The sequence below is a fragment of the Apodemus sylvaticus genome, chromosome 1 (assembly GCF_947179515.1).
Source record: "Apodemus sylvaticus chromosome 1, mApoSyl1.1, whole genome shotgun sequence".
NCBI classification, from domain to species: domain Eukaryota; kingdom Metazoa; phylum Chordata; class Mammalia; order Rodentia; family Muridae; genus Apodemus; species Apodemus sylvaticus.
The window spans coordinates 166,401,365-166,414,450 of record NC_067472.1 but is presented as its reverse complement, the minus strand read 5'-3'; the positions used below and the strand labels follow the sequence as shown (position 1 = coordinate 166,414,450).

The window sequence follows — 13,086 nt, the reverse complement described above, 5'->3', positions numbered from 1 at the left end:
GATGGATTTCCGTATATTGAACCAACCCTGTATTCCCGGGATAAAGCCTACTTTATCATGGTGGATGTTCGTTTTGATGTGTTCTTGGATTCGGTTGGCAAGAATTTTATTGAGTATTTTTGCATCGATGTTCATAAGGGAAATTGGTCTGAATTTCTCTTTCTTTGTTGGATCTTTGTGTGGTTTTGGTATCAGCGTAATTGTGGCTTCGTAGAAGGAATTGGGTAGTGTTCCTTCTGTTTCTATTTTGTGGAATAGTTTGAAGAGTATTGGTGTTAACTCTTCTTTGAAGGTCTGATAGAATTCTGCACTGAAACCATCTGGTCCTGTGCTTGTTTTGGTTGGAAGTCTTTCTATGACTCCTTCTATTTCTTTAGGCATTATGGGACTGTTTAGATGATCTATTTGGTTCCGATTTAATTTTGGTATTTGGTATCTGTCAAGGAAATTGTCCATTTCCTCCACATTCTCCAGTTGTGTTGAGTACAGTCTCTTGTAGTAGGATCTGATGATTTTTTTGGATTTCCTCAGTTTCCGTTGTTATATCTCCCTTTTCATTTCTAAGTTTGTTAATTTGGATACTTTCTCTCTGCCCTTTGGTCAGTCTTGCTAAGGGTTTATCTATCTTGTTGTGCTTCCTCTTTAACATCTTCTACCTGTTGACCCATGTTCTCCTGTATTTCTCTAAGGGAGTTATTTATGTCCTGCTTTATGTCTTCCATCAGCAATATGAGATGTGATCTTAAATCTAGCTCTTGCTTTTCTGATGTGATAAAGTATGCAAGATTTTCTGTTGCTGGAGAACTGGGTTATGATGATGCCATGTTGCCTTGGTTTCTGTTGGTAATAATCTTGCATTTGCCTTTGGACACCTAGTTATCTCAGATGTTAGTTGGTCCTGCTGTCTCTATCTTCTCTGTCCTGCAGGCCTGTATTTCTGTACTTTTGGTATTCTCTTTCTTTCCAATGCCCTGCAAACAGCTGATTCTCCAGGAATTATCAGGTGATGGGGTCTCCCCTCTGGCAGACTTGGCAAGAGTCAAATGTCCTGCAGGCTGCTAGTTCTCAAATTATCTACTGGCAACAGGTTTCAAGTGCTCTGTTGATGCTGGTTCTCGAATGCTACACATCTGCCTGTTCAAATGCCCTGCTACTGCTGGTTCTCAAGTGCCCTGCTCCTGCCAATTCTCAAAAGCCTTGCTCCTGTCAGTTCTCCAAAGAGTATCAGGATGTAAGGTCTTCTCCATGCCAGATGTGGCACAGGTCTTCTACATCAGATGGAAAGGGGCAGAGACAGGAGAGGAGGGAGGGTTAGAAGTGGCAGACAGGGAGTGGTGATCTGGAGGTTGCTGGGCAGTGAGTCCCAGAGCAGAGCACCTCTGGGCCTCAAGGGGTTGGCAGTGATTCTTACTTAATGCCCTGCTCCTGTTGGTTCTCTAGAAAGTATCAGCTCAACATCCTTAATCATAAGGGAAATGCAAATCTAAACTACCCTAAGATTCTGCCTCACCAGTTAGAATGGCTCCAATCAAAACCTCAGGGGACAGCAGGTGCTAGAGAGGACATGGAGAAAGAGGAACACTCCTCCATTGCTGGTGGGATTGCAAGCTGATAAAATCATTCTGGATATCACTTTGGTGGCTTATCAGAAAATTGGACATAGTACTACCTGAGGACCCAGCTATACCACTCCTGGGTATATATACTCAGAAGATGCTCCAAAATGTAATAAGGACACATGTTCCACTATATACATGGCAGCCTTATTTGTAATAGCCAGAAGCTGGAAAGAACGCAGATATCCCTCACAAGAGTAATGGATAAAAAAAAAAAAAGTGGTACATTTACACAATGGAATACTAACCAGCTATTAAAAACAATAAATTCGTGAAATTCTTAGGCAAATGGATGGAACTAGAAAATATCTTTCTGATTGAAGTAACCCAATCATAAAAGAACATACACCATATGTACTCACTGTTAAGTGGATATTAGCCCAAAAGCTCAGAATACCCAAGGTACAACTCACAGACCACATGAAGTTAAAGAAGGAACAGTGTGGGATACCTTGATTCTTCTTAGAAGGTGGATCAAAATACCCATGGCCCAGAGCCAACCAATAGACTGAGAATAGGGCCCACAATGGAAGAACTAGAGATAGGACCCAAAGAGCTGAAGTTTTTCATCCCCATAAAAAGAACAATAATATGTACCAACAAGTAGCCTCAGAGCTCACAGGGGCTAAAACTCCAACCAAAAAATACATATGGAAGGATACATGACTCTAGCATGTATAGTGTAGCAGAGGATGGCCTTTTCAGACATCAATGTGAGGAGAGGCCTTTGGTCCTGTGAAAGCTCAATGCCACACTATAGTAATTCTTGGTCAGGAAAGTGGGATAAGAGGAGGTAAGCAGGAAGGATGGATAGGACAGGAGGTTGTTGGAGCGTAACAAGGAAAGTTGATACCACTTGAAATTTAAATAAAGCAAACATCAAATAAAATAAAATTTGAAAAAGAAGGCATTTTGAAGAGAAACACAAAAGTCAGACTCTCAAAATTCATGTGCTCATGGACATTGATAGATCTCGTTGCAAAATCTAAGTACACTCATCAAATTTTAAAAATTAGAGACACAGTGAACTCGATATTCATAGTGAGGACTCAGCTAATTGAAGAGCAATTTAGCAGTCTTCTTTTGTGAAGGTTTATTTGTTTAGTAAACAATTTATATAACCTGAAGAAATTAATAAGAACTAGGATTTTAAAATGTATGTAATTAAGTCTTAAACACTGAGAAAAGTGTTTAAAAAGAATATTTGCAAGATACAACATTTGTGCAAGCATTATAAATTTCACTGACTAAAGAAATGCAGCTCTTCCTTGTTCTTCTATTTGCCTTCTAATTAAGGAGAGTTTGTCAACAGAAGGAGCAGTTCTCCACCACAGAACATTTACACAAGGAGTCCCCAAAAAGGAGATGGTAAAGCCCTAAGTATCACAGCTTCAGACATACTACAGTCAGCATTTGTATGACAAGACCCATTTCTCTCAAATTTTTACAAAAATTAATGCTTTAATTAACCAATTGAAGAAGAGGTAACAAACTGAAAAGGTTGCAAAAAAAATGATCCATGCCAATAAGAAAAATATTTCCCCCCAAATGATTTTTTTTCCAGTGGCTCTCAGCTTCTGCTCTGAACTCTTTCCAGTTCATCAGAGTGTTCCTAAGAATTGTTATCTCCACATTCTTCTTCCTAAGGGTTGTCCTGCATGGCTCTCTGCAGGAGTAGCTTAAGAGTCTTCCTTCTGAAGTTTCGGTGCCTAATGGAGCCAACAAGGAAGTAAATGATGGGGTTGGCACAGCTGTTAACACAGGATAAGAATTGTGTATCATAAAAAAATGAATCACAATTGTTAAAATAATGTAAATCACCCATCAATTGGTGGAGTAGCCAATGGATCCCAAAGGGAAGACCAAAAATCAGGAAGACCAAGACAGTGAATGCAATGGTTATATACAGCCTGGTCACAGGAATCCGCTGTGAGCCACAGAAGATCCTGACAAGCAGGATGAGACTGGACCCACAAAGAACCACAAATGAAACAATTGAAAATACACTAGCGATTAAATAAAACATTCTACACCAATAAATGTCAAAACCATTAAACATTAAGTCACATGCCTTTCTTTCCAGGATACCCAATAATAGGGACATAGCCCAAAGCACAAAACATGTGATAGCTGATGTGTGTCTTGAATGATTACCGCGATACCAAATGAGCCATATTACAGACATGCCGTGCTCAATGCTAATGGTGCTGAGAATGCTCAGACCAGAATGATAAGCAAATGTTTGCACAATTTGAAAAACCAAAGGGAATTCAATGAAAATGGAGTAGAAGAAGTAAATGGCATCGAGAGGACAAAATACAAACTGAGAGCACAGGAAGAGAAAGTCAGCCATAGCCAGGTTGAGAATGTAGACAGAGAAGGCATTCCTATGCATACGGATGCCCAGGAACCACAGGACTATGGCATTGAGTCCCATCCCAACCAGGGAAATGATGATGGAAAGCAAATTCATGGCTTGGTTCTTGATGTCACAATATGAAGTATTAGTGTAGTAGTTTCCATTCAGCATTGTGATGTTAGTTTTCCAGGCTGCAGTGCTTAGATTCTTGCTTAGGAAATCTCCACTCATGTTCCTAACAGTAAAACAAAATAAAAATACTTGAGAACATGCTTTGGACTCTCTGATTCAGGAAGATGCAGCTATGTGGTAATAACTGCCTTGGTTTATAAGTAGGAGAAACAGGACTCTAAAAGTTAAATAATATATTTACATCAGTATTTCTGGAGCCTTTATTAATTTAATTTTCTGGAGCATTAATTAAAATGAACTTGGTATTTATTTGGGTTCTCTATAGCCTATGATTTTTAATGGTATGAGAGTAGTTCATGACACCCATATAGGACCTCAGGGTATCAGGCTGTGTCAGAGTGAAACACAACTCTGAACCTTTCTTTTTTTTTTTTCATACGGATGGTTCCTGCTGCAGGAACTCAGAAGCCAGAAACATGACAAACAGCTGCTCCTAGTTTGGGCAGGGGGAGAAGTCATCAAATGGGAAAAAATAAAATTCGTGAATGGCAGTCATGAATGGAATGCCAAGTCATACTAAGACCAGTTTGAAAAGAACCAGACTTATATGCTAGTGTGACTTAGTCTTCATTTCAGATTGAAACTTAAAAGAAGAAAAGTCTTTGAGGACATTAAGGATACACATACATATATATCACATATTAGTTACATTTGTATTATCAAAGAAGAAGAAAACTAAATTAAGTAAATGGCCTTTGACTCAAGAAGATTGCTGGGCATGGATGACCTAAGATATGGATTGGAAATAAAGTAGAAATAACAAGAAAATCTCAGTTTTGATGATTACATTTTTTTGTCTAGTAGTTTGGTTTACATACATTAATATTTATTACAGTACACAAATGGTAACATTTTAAAGCTAATATTGCTGATTCTTGAAAAATCAATCTGCACTAGATTTTAAATAGCATCTATAGACTTACTCTTTCTGAGCCTGAAGGACTAAGTTATTAAATCATTAAGGATGACCTGATTTTCTCATAAAATTACAAGCTGCATTTCTATGGCATAGCTCCAATTATGAGAAAAAAGGTTATACTTTTTACTTTTCTAAATTAAACCTAAGAAAGAATGCAAAAACAACAGTGGCTTTTGAATGAGGATAAATCAATTTTTTTTTTTATCGTTCACTGAACTGTCAGCTAATAAGCAGAAAATTGACAGAAGAATCCTGTACATTCTTTGTGGTCTGTACAGAAGACTGGGCTTTATTTAGTGGCTTGATTTCCCTGGCTTGCTCAGGGGAACTCAGAAAAATCATCGTCCTTGTACTGTGCTTCCTTTTTACAAAGGATTCACTAAACAGACTTAACTTGATGAAGGAAATCATGAAGAATAGGCCTAATGTAGGTGTAAAGTGTCATCCAAATCTAGAGATGGTTAATCAGATTTTAATTTAACCAGATACACTTAATACTTTATAACTATTTTTTTAAATATTTTTATTTTCTATATTCTTTGTTTACATTCCAAATGATTTCCCCTTTCCCAGATCCCCCCTCCCCATATGTCCCATAAACCTTCTTCTCTCCATCCATTCTCCAATCACCTCTGTCCTTTTTCTCTGTTATTATATACCCCTCCAAAGCTAGATCAATACTTTCCATGATAAGGACCCTCTCCATACTTCTTCATGGGAGTCATTTGTTTTCTGATTTGTACTTTGGGTATTCAGGGCTTCTGGGCGAATTAATATCCACTTATCAGAGATTGCATTCCATGTGCATTATTTTGTGATTGGGTTACCTCACTTAGAATGATATTTTCCAGATCAAACCATTTGCCTAAAATTTTTGTGAATTCATTGTTTCTAATTGCTGAGTAGTATTCAATTGTGTAAATATACCACATTTTCTGTATCCATTCCTCCTTTGAGCGGCATCTGGGTTCTTTCCAGCTTCTCGCTATTATAAATAAGGCACATCTCTGCCATCCGAATTTCTTCAGGTGAAAATTCTTTGTTTAGATCTGTACCCAATTTTTAATAGGGTTATTTGGTTTTCTGGAGTCTAACTTCTTGAGTTCTTTGTATATATTGGATATTAGCCCTCTATCAGATGTAGGGTTGGTGAATAACCTTTCCCAATTTGATTGTTGCCATTTTGTCCTTTTAACAGTGTCCTTTCCCTTACAGAAACTTTGTAATTTTATGAGGTCCCATTTGTCAAATCTTGATCTTACAGCATAAGCTATTGGCGATCTGTTCAGGAACTTTTCCCCTGTGCCCATGTTCTCAAGAGTCTTCCCCAGTTTCTTTTCTATTAGTTTCAGTGTGTCTGGTTTTACATGGAGGTCCTTGATCCACTTGGAGTGAAGTTTAGTACATGGAGATAAGAATGGATCAATTCGCATTCATGTGCATGCTGACCTCCAATTGAACCAGCACCATTTGTTGAAAAGGCTATCTTTTCTCCACTGGATGTTTTTTATCTCCTTTGTCGAAGATCAAGTGACCATAGGTTTGTGGATTCATTTCTGGATCTTCAATTCTATTCCATTGGTTCACTTGTCTGTCACTGTGCCAATACCATGCAGTTTTTAACACTATTGCTCTGTAGTATTACTTGAAGTCAGGGATACTGATTCCTCTAGAATTTCTTTTGTTGTTGAGAATAGTTTTAGCTATCCTAGGTTTTTTGTTATTCCAGATGAATTTGAGAATTGCTTTTTCTAACTCTGTGAAGAACTGAGTTGGAGTTTTGATGGGGATTGTGTTGAATCTATAGATCACTTTTGGCAAGATGGCCATTTTAACTATATTAATCCGGCCAATCCATGAGCATGGCAGATTTTTCCATTTTCTGAGGTCTTCTTTGATTTCCTTCTTCAGAGACCTGAAGTTCTTGTAGTACAGATCTTTCACTTTTTTGGTTAGAGTCACAGCAAGATACTTTATATTGTTTGTGGCTATTGTGAAGGGTGTCATTCCCTAACTTTTTTCTCAGCCTGCTTATCCTTTGAGTATAGGAAGGCAACTGATTTGCTTGAGTTGATTTTATAACCAGCCACTTTGCTGAAGTTGTTTATCAGCTGTAGGAATTCTCCGGTGGAGGTTTTTGGGTCAGGTAAGTAGACTATCATGTCATCTGCAAATAGTGATAATTTGACTTCATCCTTTCCAAATTGTATCCCCTTGACCTCCTTATGTGGTCTAATTGCTCTAGCTAGAACCTCAAGGACTATATTGAAAAGATATGGAGAGAGAGGACAGCCTTGTCTAGTCCCTGATTTTAGTGGGATTGCATCAACTTTCTCTCCGTTTAGTTTGATGTTGGCTACCGGTTTGCTGTATATTGCTTTAATGATGTTAAGGTATGGGCCTTGAATTCCGGTTCTTTCCAAGACTTTTAGCATGAAAGGATGCTGAATTTCGTCAAATGCCTTTTCTTCATCTAATGAGATGATCATATGTTTTTTTTTCGTTGAGTTTGTTTATGTAGTGGATAGCATTGATGGATTTCCTTATATTGAACCATCCCTGCATCCCTGGGATGAAGCATACTTGATCCTTGTGGACGATCGTTTGATGTGTTCTTGGATTCGGTTGGCAAGAATTTTATTAAGTATTTTTGCATCAATATTCATAAGGGAAATTGGCCTGAAGTTCTCTTTCTTTGTTGGATCTTTGTGTAGTTTTGGTATCAGCATAATTGTGGCTTCATAGAAGGAATTGGGTAGTGTTTCTTCTGTTTCTATTTTGTGGAATAGTTTGACGAGTATTGGTGTTAGGTCTTCTATGAAGGTCTGATAGAATTCTGCACTGAAGCCATCTGGTCCAATACTTTTTTTTGGTTGGGAGACTTTCTATGACCCTTTTTATTTCTTCAGGTGTTATCTGACTGTTTAGATGATTTATTTGTTCCTGATTTAGTTTTGGTGTCAGATATCTGTCTAGGAAACTGGCCATTTCCTCCAGATTCTCCAGTTATGTTGAGTATAGGCTTTTGTAGTAGGATCTAATGTTTTTTTTTAAATTTCCTCAGTTTCTGTTATATCTCCCCTTTCATTTCTAAATTTTTTAATATGTATACTGTATCTGTGCCCTTTGTTAGTCTGGCTAAGGGTTTATAAATCTTGTTGGTTTTCTCAAAGAACCAGCTCCTGGTTTTGTTGATTCTTTGTATGGTTCTCTTTGTTTCTACTTGATTGATTTCAGCCCTGAGTTTGATGATTTCCTGCCTTCTACTCCTCCTGGGTGAAATAGCTTCTTTTTGTTCCAGGGCTTTCAGGTGTGCCATTAAGCTGTTAGTGTATGCTCTCTCGATTTTCTTTTAGGAGGCACTCAGGGCTATGAGTTTCCTCTTAGCACTGCTTTCATTGTGTCCCATAGATTTGGGTATGTTGTGCCTTCATTTTCATTAAGTTCTAAAAAGTCTTTAATTTCTTTCTTTATTTCTTCCTTGACCAAGGTATCGTTGAGTAGAATATTGTTCAGTTTCCATGTATATGTGGATTTTCTGTTGTTTTTGTTGCTATTGAAGACCACTTTTACTCCACAGTGATCTGATAGGAGGCATGGGATTAGTTCAATCTTCTTATATTTGTTGAGGTCTGTCTTGTGACCAATTATATGGTCGATTTTGGAGAAGGTACCATGAGGTGCTGACAAAAAGGTATATTATTTTGCTTTAGGATAAAATGTTATATATATATATATATATATATATATATATATATATATATATATATATATATATATATGTTAAATCTAATTGGTATAAAGCTTCAATTAGTTTCACTGTCACTGTGTCCCTGTTCAGTTTCTGTTTTCCTGATCGGTCCATTGAGGAAAGTGCAGTGTTGAAGTCACCCACAATTATTGTGTTAGGTGCAATGTGTGCTTTGAGCTTTAGTAAAATTTCTTTTATGAATGAGGGTGCCCTTGCATTTGGAGCATAGATGTTCAGGATTGAGAGTTCTTCTTGTTATATTTTTCCTCTGACCAGGAAGAAGTGTCCCTCCGAGTCTCTTTTGATGACTTTGGGTTGAAAGTCAATTTTATCTGATATTTGAATGGCTACTCCAGCTTGTTTCCTGAGACCATTGGCTTGTAAAATTGTCTTCCAGCCTTTTACTCTAAGGTAGTGTTTGTCTTTGACCCTGAGGTATGTTTTCTGTATGCAGCAAAATGTAGGGTCCTGTTTACATATCCAGTCGGTTAGTCTATGTCTTTTTATTGGGGCATTGAGTCCATTGCTGTTAAGAGATATTAAGGAATAGTGATTATTACTTCCTGTCATTTTTGATGTTATTTTTTAAATTTGATTGGTTATCTTCTTTTTGGTTTGATAAAAGGTTACTATCTTCCTTTTTCCAGGGTGACGTTTCCCTCCTTGTATTGGTGTTTTCTTCCTATTATCCTTTGTAGGGCTGGGTTTGTGGATAGATATTGGGTAAACTTGGTTTTGTCATGGAATATCTTAGTTTCTCCATCTATGGTGATTGAGAGTTTTGCTGGATATAGTAGTTTTGGCTGGCATTTGTGTTCTCTTAGAGTCTGCATGAGATCTGTCCAGGATCTTCTACCTTTTATAGTCTCTGGTGAGAAGTCTGGTGTGATTCTGATATGTCTTCCTTTGTATGTTACTTGGCCTTTTTCTCTTACTGACTTTAATATTCTTTCTTTGTTTAGTACATTTTGGGGTTTGGATTATTATGTGACAGGAGGTAGTTCTGTTCTGGTCCAGTCTGTTTGGAGTTCTGTAGGCTTCTTGTATATTCATGGGCATCTCTCTCTTTAGGTTAGGGAAATTTTCTTCCATAATTTTATTGAAGATATTTGCTGGCCCTTTAAGTCGTAAATCTTCATTCTCATCTATTCCTATAATCCTTAGGTTTGGTCTTCTCATTGTGTCCTGGATTTCCTGGATGTTTTGGGTTACAAACTTTTTGCATTTTGCATTTTCTTTAACTGTTGAGTCCATGGTTTCTATGGTATCTTCAGCATCTGAGATTCTTTCTTCTCTCTCTTGTATTCTGTTGTTGATATTTGCAACTATGTCACCTGATTTCTTCCCAAGGTTTTCTATCTCCAAAGTTGTCTCCCTTTGAGCTTTCTTAGTTGTTTCTACTTCTGATTTTAGATCCTGGATGGTTTTGCTTAGCTCCTTCACTTTCTTGTTTGTGTTTTCCTGTAATTCTTTAAGAGATTTTTGTGTTTCCTCTCTCATGACCTCAGCCTGTTGACCAAAGTTCTCCTGTATTTCTTTAAGTGATTTTTTGTGTTTCCTCCTTATTGGCTTTTGTATTCTCCTGAATTTCTTTCAATGATTTTTGTGTTTCCCTTGTAAGGGCTTCTAACTTTTGATCCATTTTCTCCTGAATTTCTTTAAGTATGTCCTTCATGTGTTCCTCTATCAGCATCATGACCAGAGATTTTAAGTCCAAATCTTGTTTTTCTGGTGTGATAGGGTATCTAGGACATGCTGTTAAAGGAGAATTGGGTTCAGATGCTGCCATATTGCCTTGATTTCTGTTAGGGGCGTTCCTGCGTTTGCCTTTTGCCATCTAGTTCTTACTGTTGTTAGTTGGAGTTGTCAATTCTGGACTCACCAGTACAAGCTGCTTCTTCCCAGATGGCCTGTGGTGCACAGCTGACCTCCTGCACTGCCTGGAGACAGGGTGCTGTGGCCCAGGCTTTTCAGATCCTGAAGCAGACACCTGAAGGCTCCCGCTTGGGGCCTACTTGACTTGCCAGAGCACACTGACTACTCCCAGCCAGTCTCCTGCGTGCCCTCTGGCCTCTTGCAGGGCCTGGAGATGTGGTGTTTTAGCCCAGGCTATTCTGGATCCCAAAGCGGAGATCTGAAGGCTCCTGCCAGAGGCCTCAGGACTGGAACCTAAGCTCTGCGGGGCCGACCCACCAGAGCACACTGTGTCCTCCCAGTCCACCTCCGGGTGCATACCAGGCCTCTTGCACTTCCTGGAGACCGAGTGCTGTGGCCCAGGCTGTTCAGATCCCAAAGCAGACACCTGAAGGCTCCTGCCCGGGGCCTGCTGGACTCAACAGAGCACACTGACTCCTCCCAGCTGGCCTCCCCGGGTGCCCCTCTGGCCTCTTGCAGGGCTTGGAGGTGTGGTGTTGCAGCCCAGGCTGTTCTGAATCCTGAAGCGGAGATATAACTATTTTTTTTAAGTGTGGATATCTATGGTCTGCTTCATAGGGTGCTTTGCAATAAAAAGAAAACTTATATATACTGTTTTCAGTAAGGCAACAAAAGCATGAAAATCTTTTTTCTACAAGTGGTAAATGACAGTCTGGATTCTCAAGCCAGTAGTGCCTCAGTTTTCCTTTGGGATATACTTCACAGGTATCAGAAGTACTTTCAGTCTACAAGTTGCTATGTCCATATGATTAAGGAATGACTAACTAATAGGAACAAGTTTCTTCTAGCCATTAGAACAAAAAGAAGATTAATTTAGATACTGGAAGACTGTATTTGAAAAAATAATCTTCCTTATGTTTTTACCCAAACCTGTGCTCAGTAATTTAATTATGCTTTGAAGATTTAATTTAAAAAAATTATAGCAAATCCTTTTCTGCTTTTCCTTTTGAGACAGTCTTGGTAGCTCATGCCAGCCTCCAGTTCTCTATGTCGCTAAAGATGACCTTGAATACCTGATGTTTTTGTCTCCCTTATTTTCCTTTTCTGGAACCACAGGCATGTACAATCATGACCAGCTTTAGAGAGTAAAACATTTTAACTTGTTCTTGATTTGTATGATGTAGGGAGCATTACAATTAGGCACTGAATATTGACAGTAAAAGGAAAAGAATTTTTCTCTAGAATATAATGTTGTTCATTGAAAAAAAGAAAGTATGAGGACATAGTTCACTTTACGAATAATTTTTTCAGAACTATAAATTTATATTAAATTATGTATCACAACTTGCTCCATTTGCCTAAAATGATCTACTGGCTTTGCTCTTCTACTTTTTAGAAGGAAGAAAAAAAGCAAGTCACTGAATTATTATAAAAAATTTTAGATCTGTGGTGTTTTTGTTTTAAATTATAAAAGAAGTTGGTATGATAAAGTGATCACTTTTTTATGCAAATAGAATGCAAATCAGAGATGTAACCAGTTGTGATTCATTGCAAGTAGTCAAGTCTAAATAACTCCTAAGGCCAAACACTTGTGTCTTATATATCAGAATTACTTTAGTTTGAAAACACTTTGAACACACTTCTTGTAAATAAAGGAAGTATTTACAGGACATAGTGGCAATACTTTAAAACATGAACCTAATTTTAAAAATCTCCTATTTTAATGATCAGCATTTCTGTTTATTCTAAAACAAAGTTAAAAATAAAAGGTTAATGAGAAAAGATGAAGAAAATATCATTACTTATGGTTTTTTCAGGTGAGGTTCTAGTGTGATTTAAATAATGTCTTATGCTACAATATGGCTAATGATGAACTTCTTAATTCTGCAATGGATTAATGTCCAATAAATGGCTATATTGTTGACCTAGAAATATTACAGGTGAGAATGTAAGCATTGATTCTAAAATTAACTTCATTTCTAAGACTCTTGAGAAATTAAAAGCAAATTTGGAGTAATATAAAATGAAGGAAAAGGTAACAACTGCTAAATAGATGTCATGTGTGAAAGAAACAACTACAGAGCAAGAGAGCACTTAGTAGTAAATATCCATCGGACATAGTAGCTTTCTTAAAAAATACCTGATACTAGGAGATGGGTCAGGAAGATTTCATTGAGTTCAAGGATAGTCTAAGCTTGGATTCAAAATTTTCTTAATCTATAAAAATATAGGGATATTCCACCAAATATAGGGGGCATTCCAACAAATGCAGAGATATTCCAAATGAGCATGCTAAAAAATGAACCTCTATATAACAAAAATGTGTTGATCAGTGTCAGAAGTAAATGGCACATGAACAATGCTGACCTGAAAG

General features: G+C 37.7%; 2 protein-coding genes across 2 annotated transcripts in view; both read right to left on the bottom strand.

Moving 5' to 3' along the window:
• The window catches only part of LOC127668465 (mas-related G-protein coupled receptor member B2-like), a 217,801-nt gene that overhangs the window by 24,247 nt on the left and 180,468 nt on the right, over nt 1-13,086 (bottom strand). The window lies entirely within an intron of this gene.
• Nucleotides 3,259-13,086, bottom strand: part of LOC127668511 (mas-related G-protein coupled receptor member B2-like) — a 190,293-nt gene continuing 180,465 nt past the window's right edge. Inside the window, exon 2 of the mRNA XM_052162146.1 lies at nt 3,259-4,210. Within this exon, the coding sequence (XP_052018106.1) occupies nt 3,259-4,206 (948 nt within the window). The 5' untranslated portion in view covers nt 4,207-4,210. The remainder of the gene's footprint in view (nt 4,211-13,086) is intronic.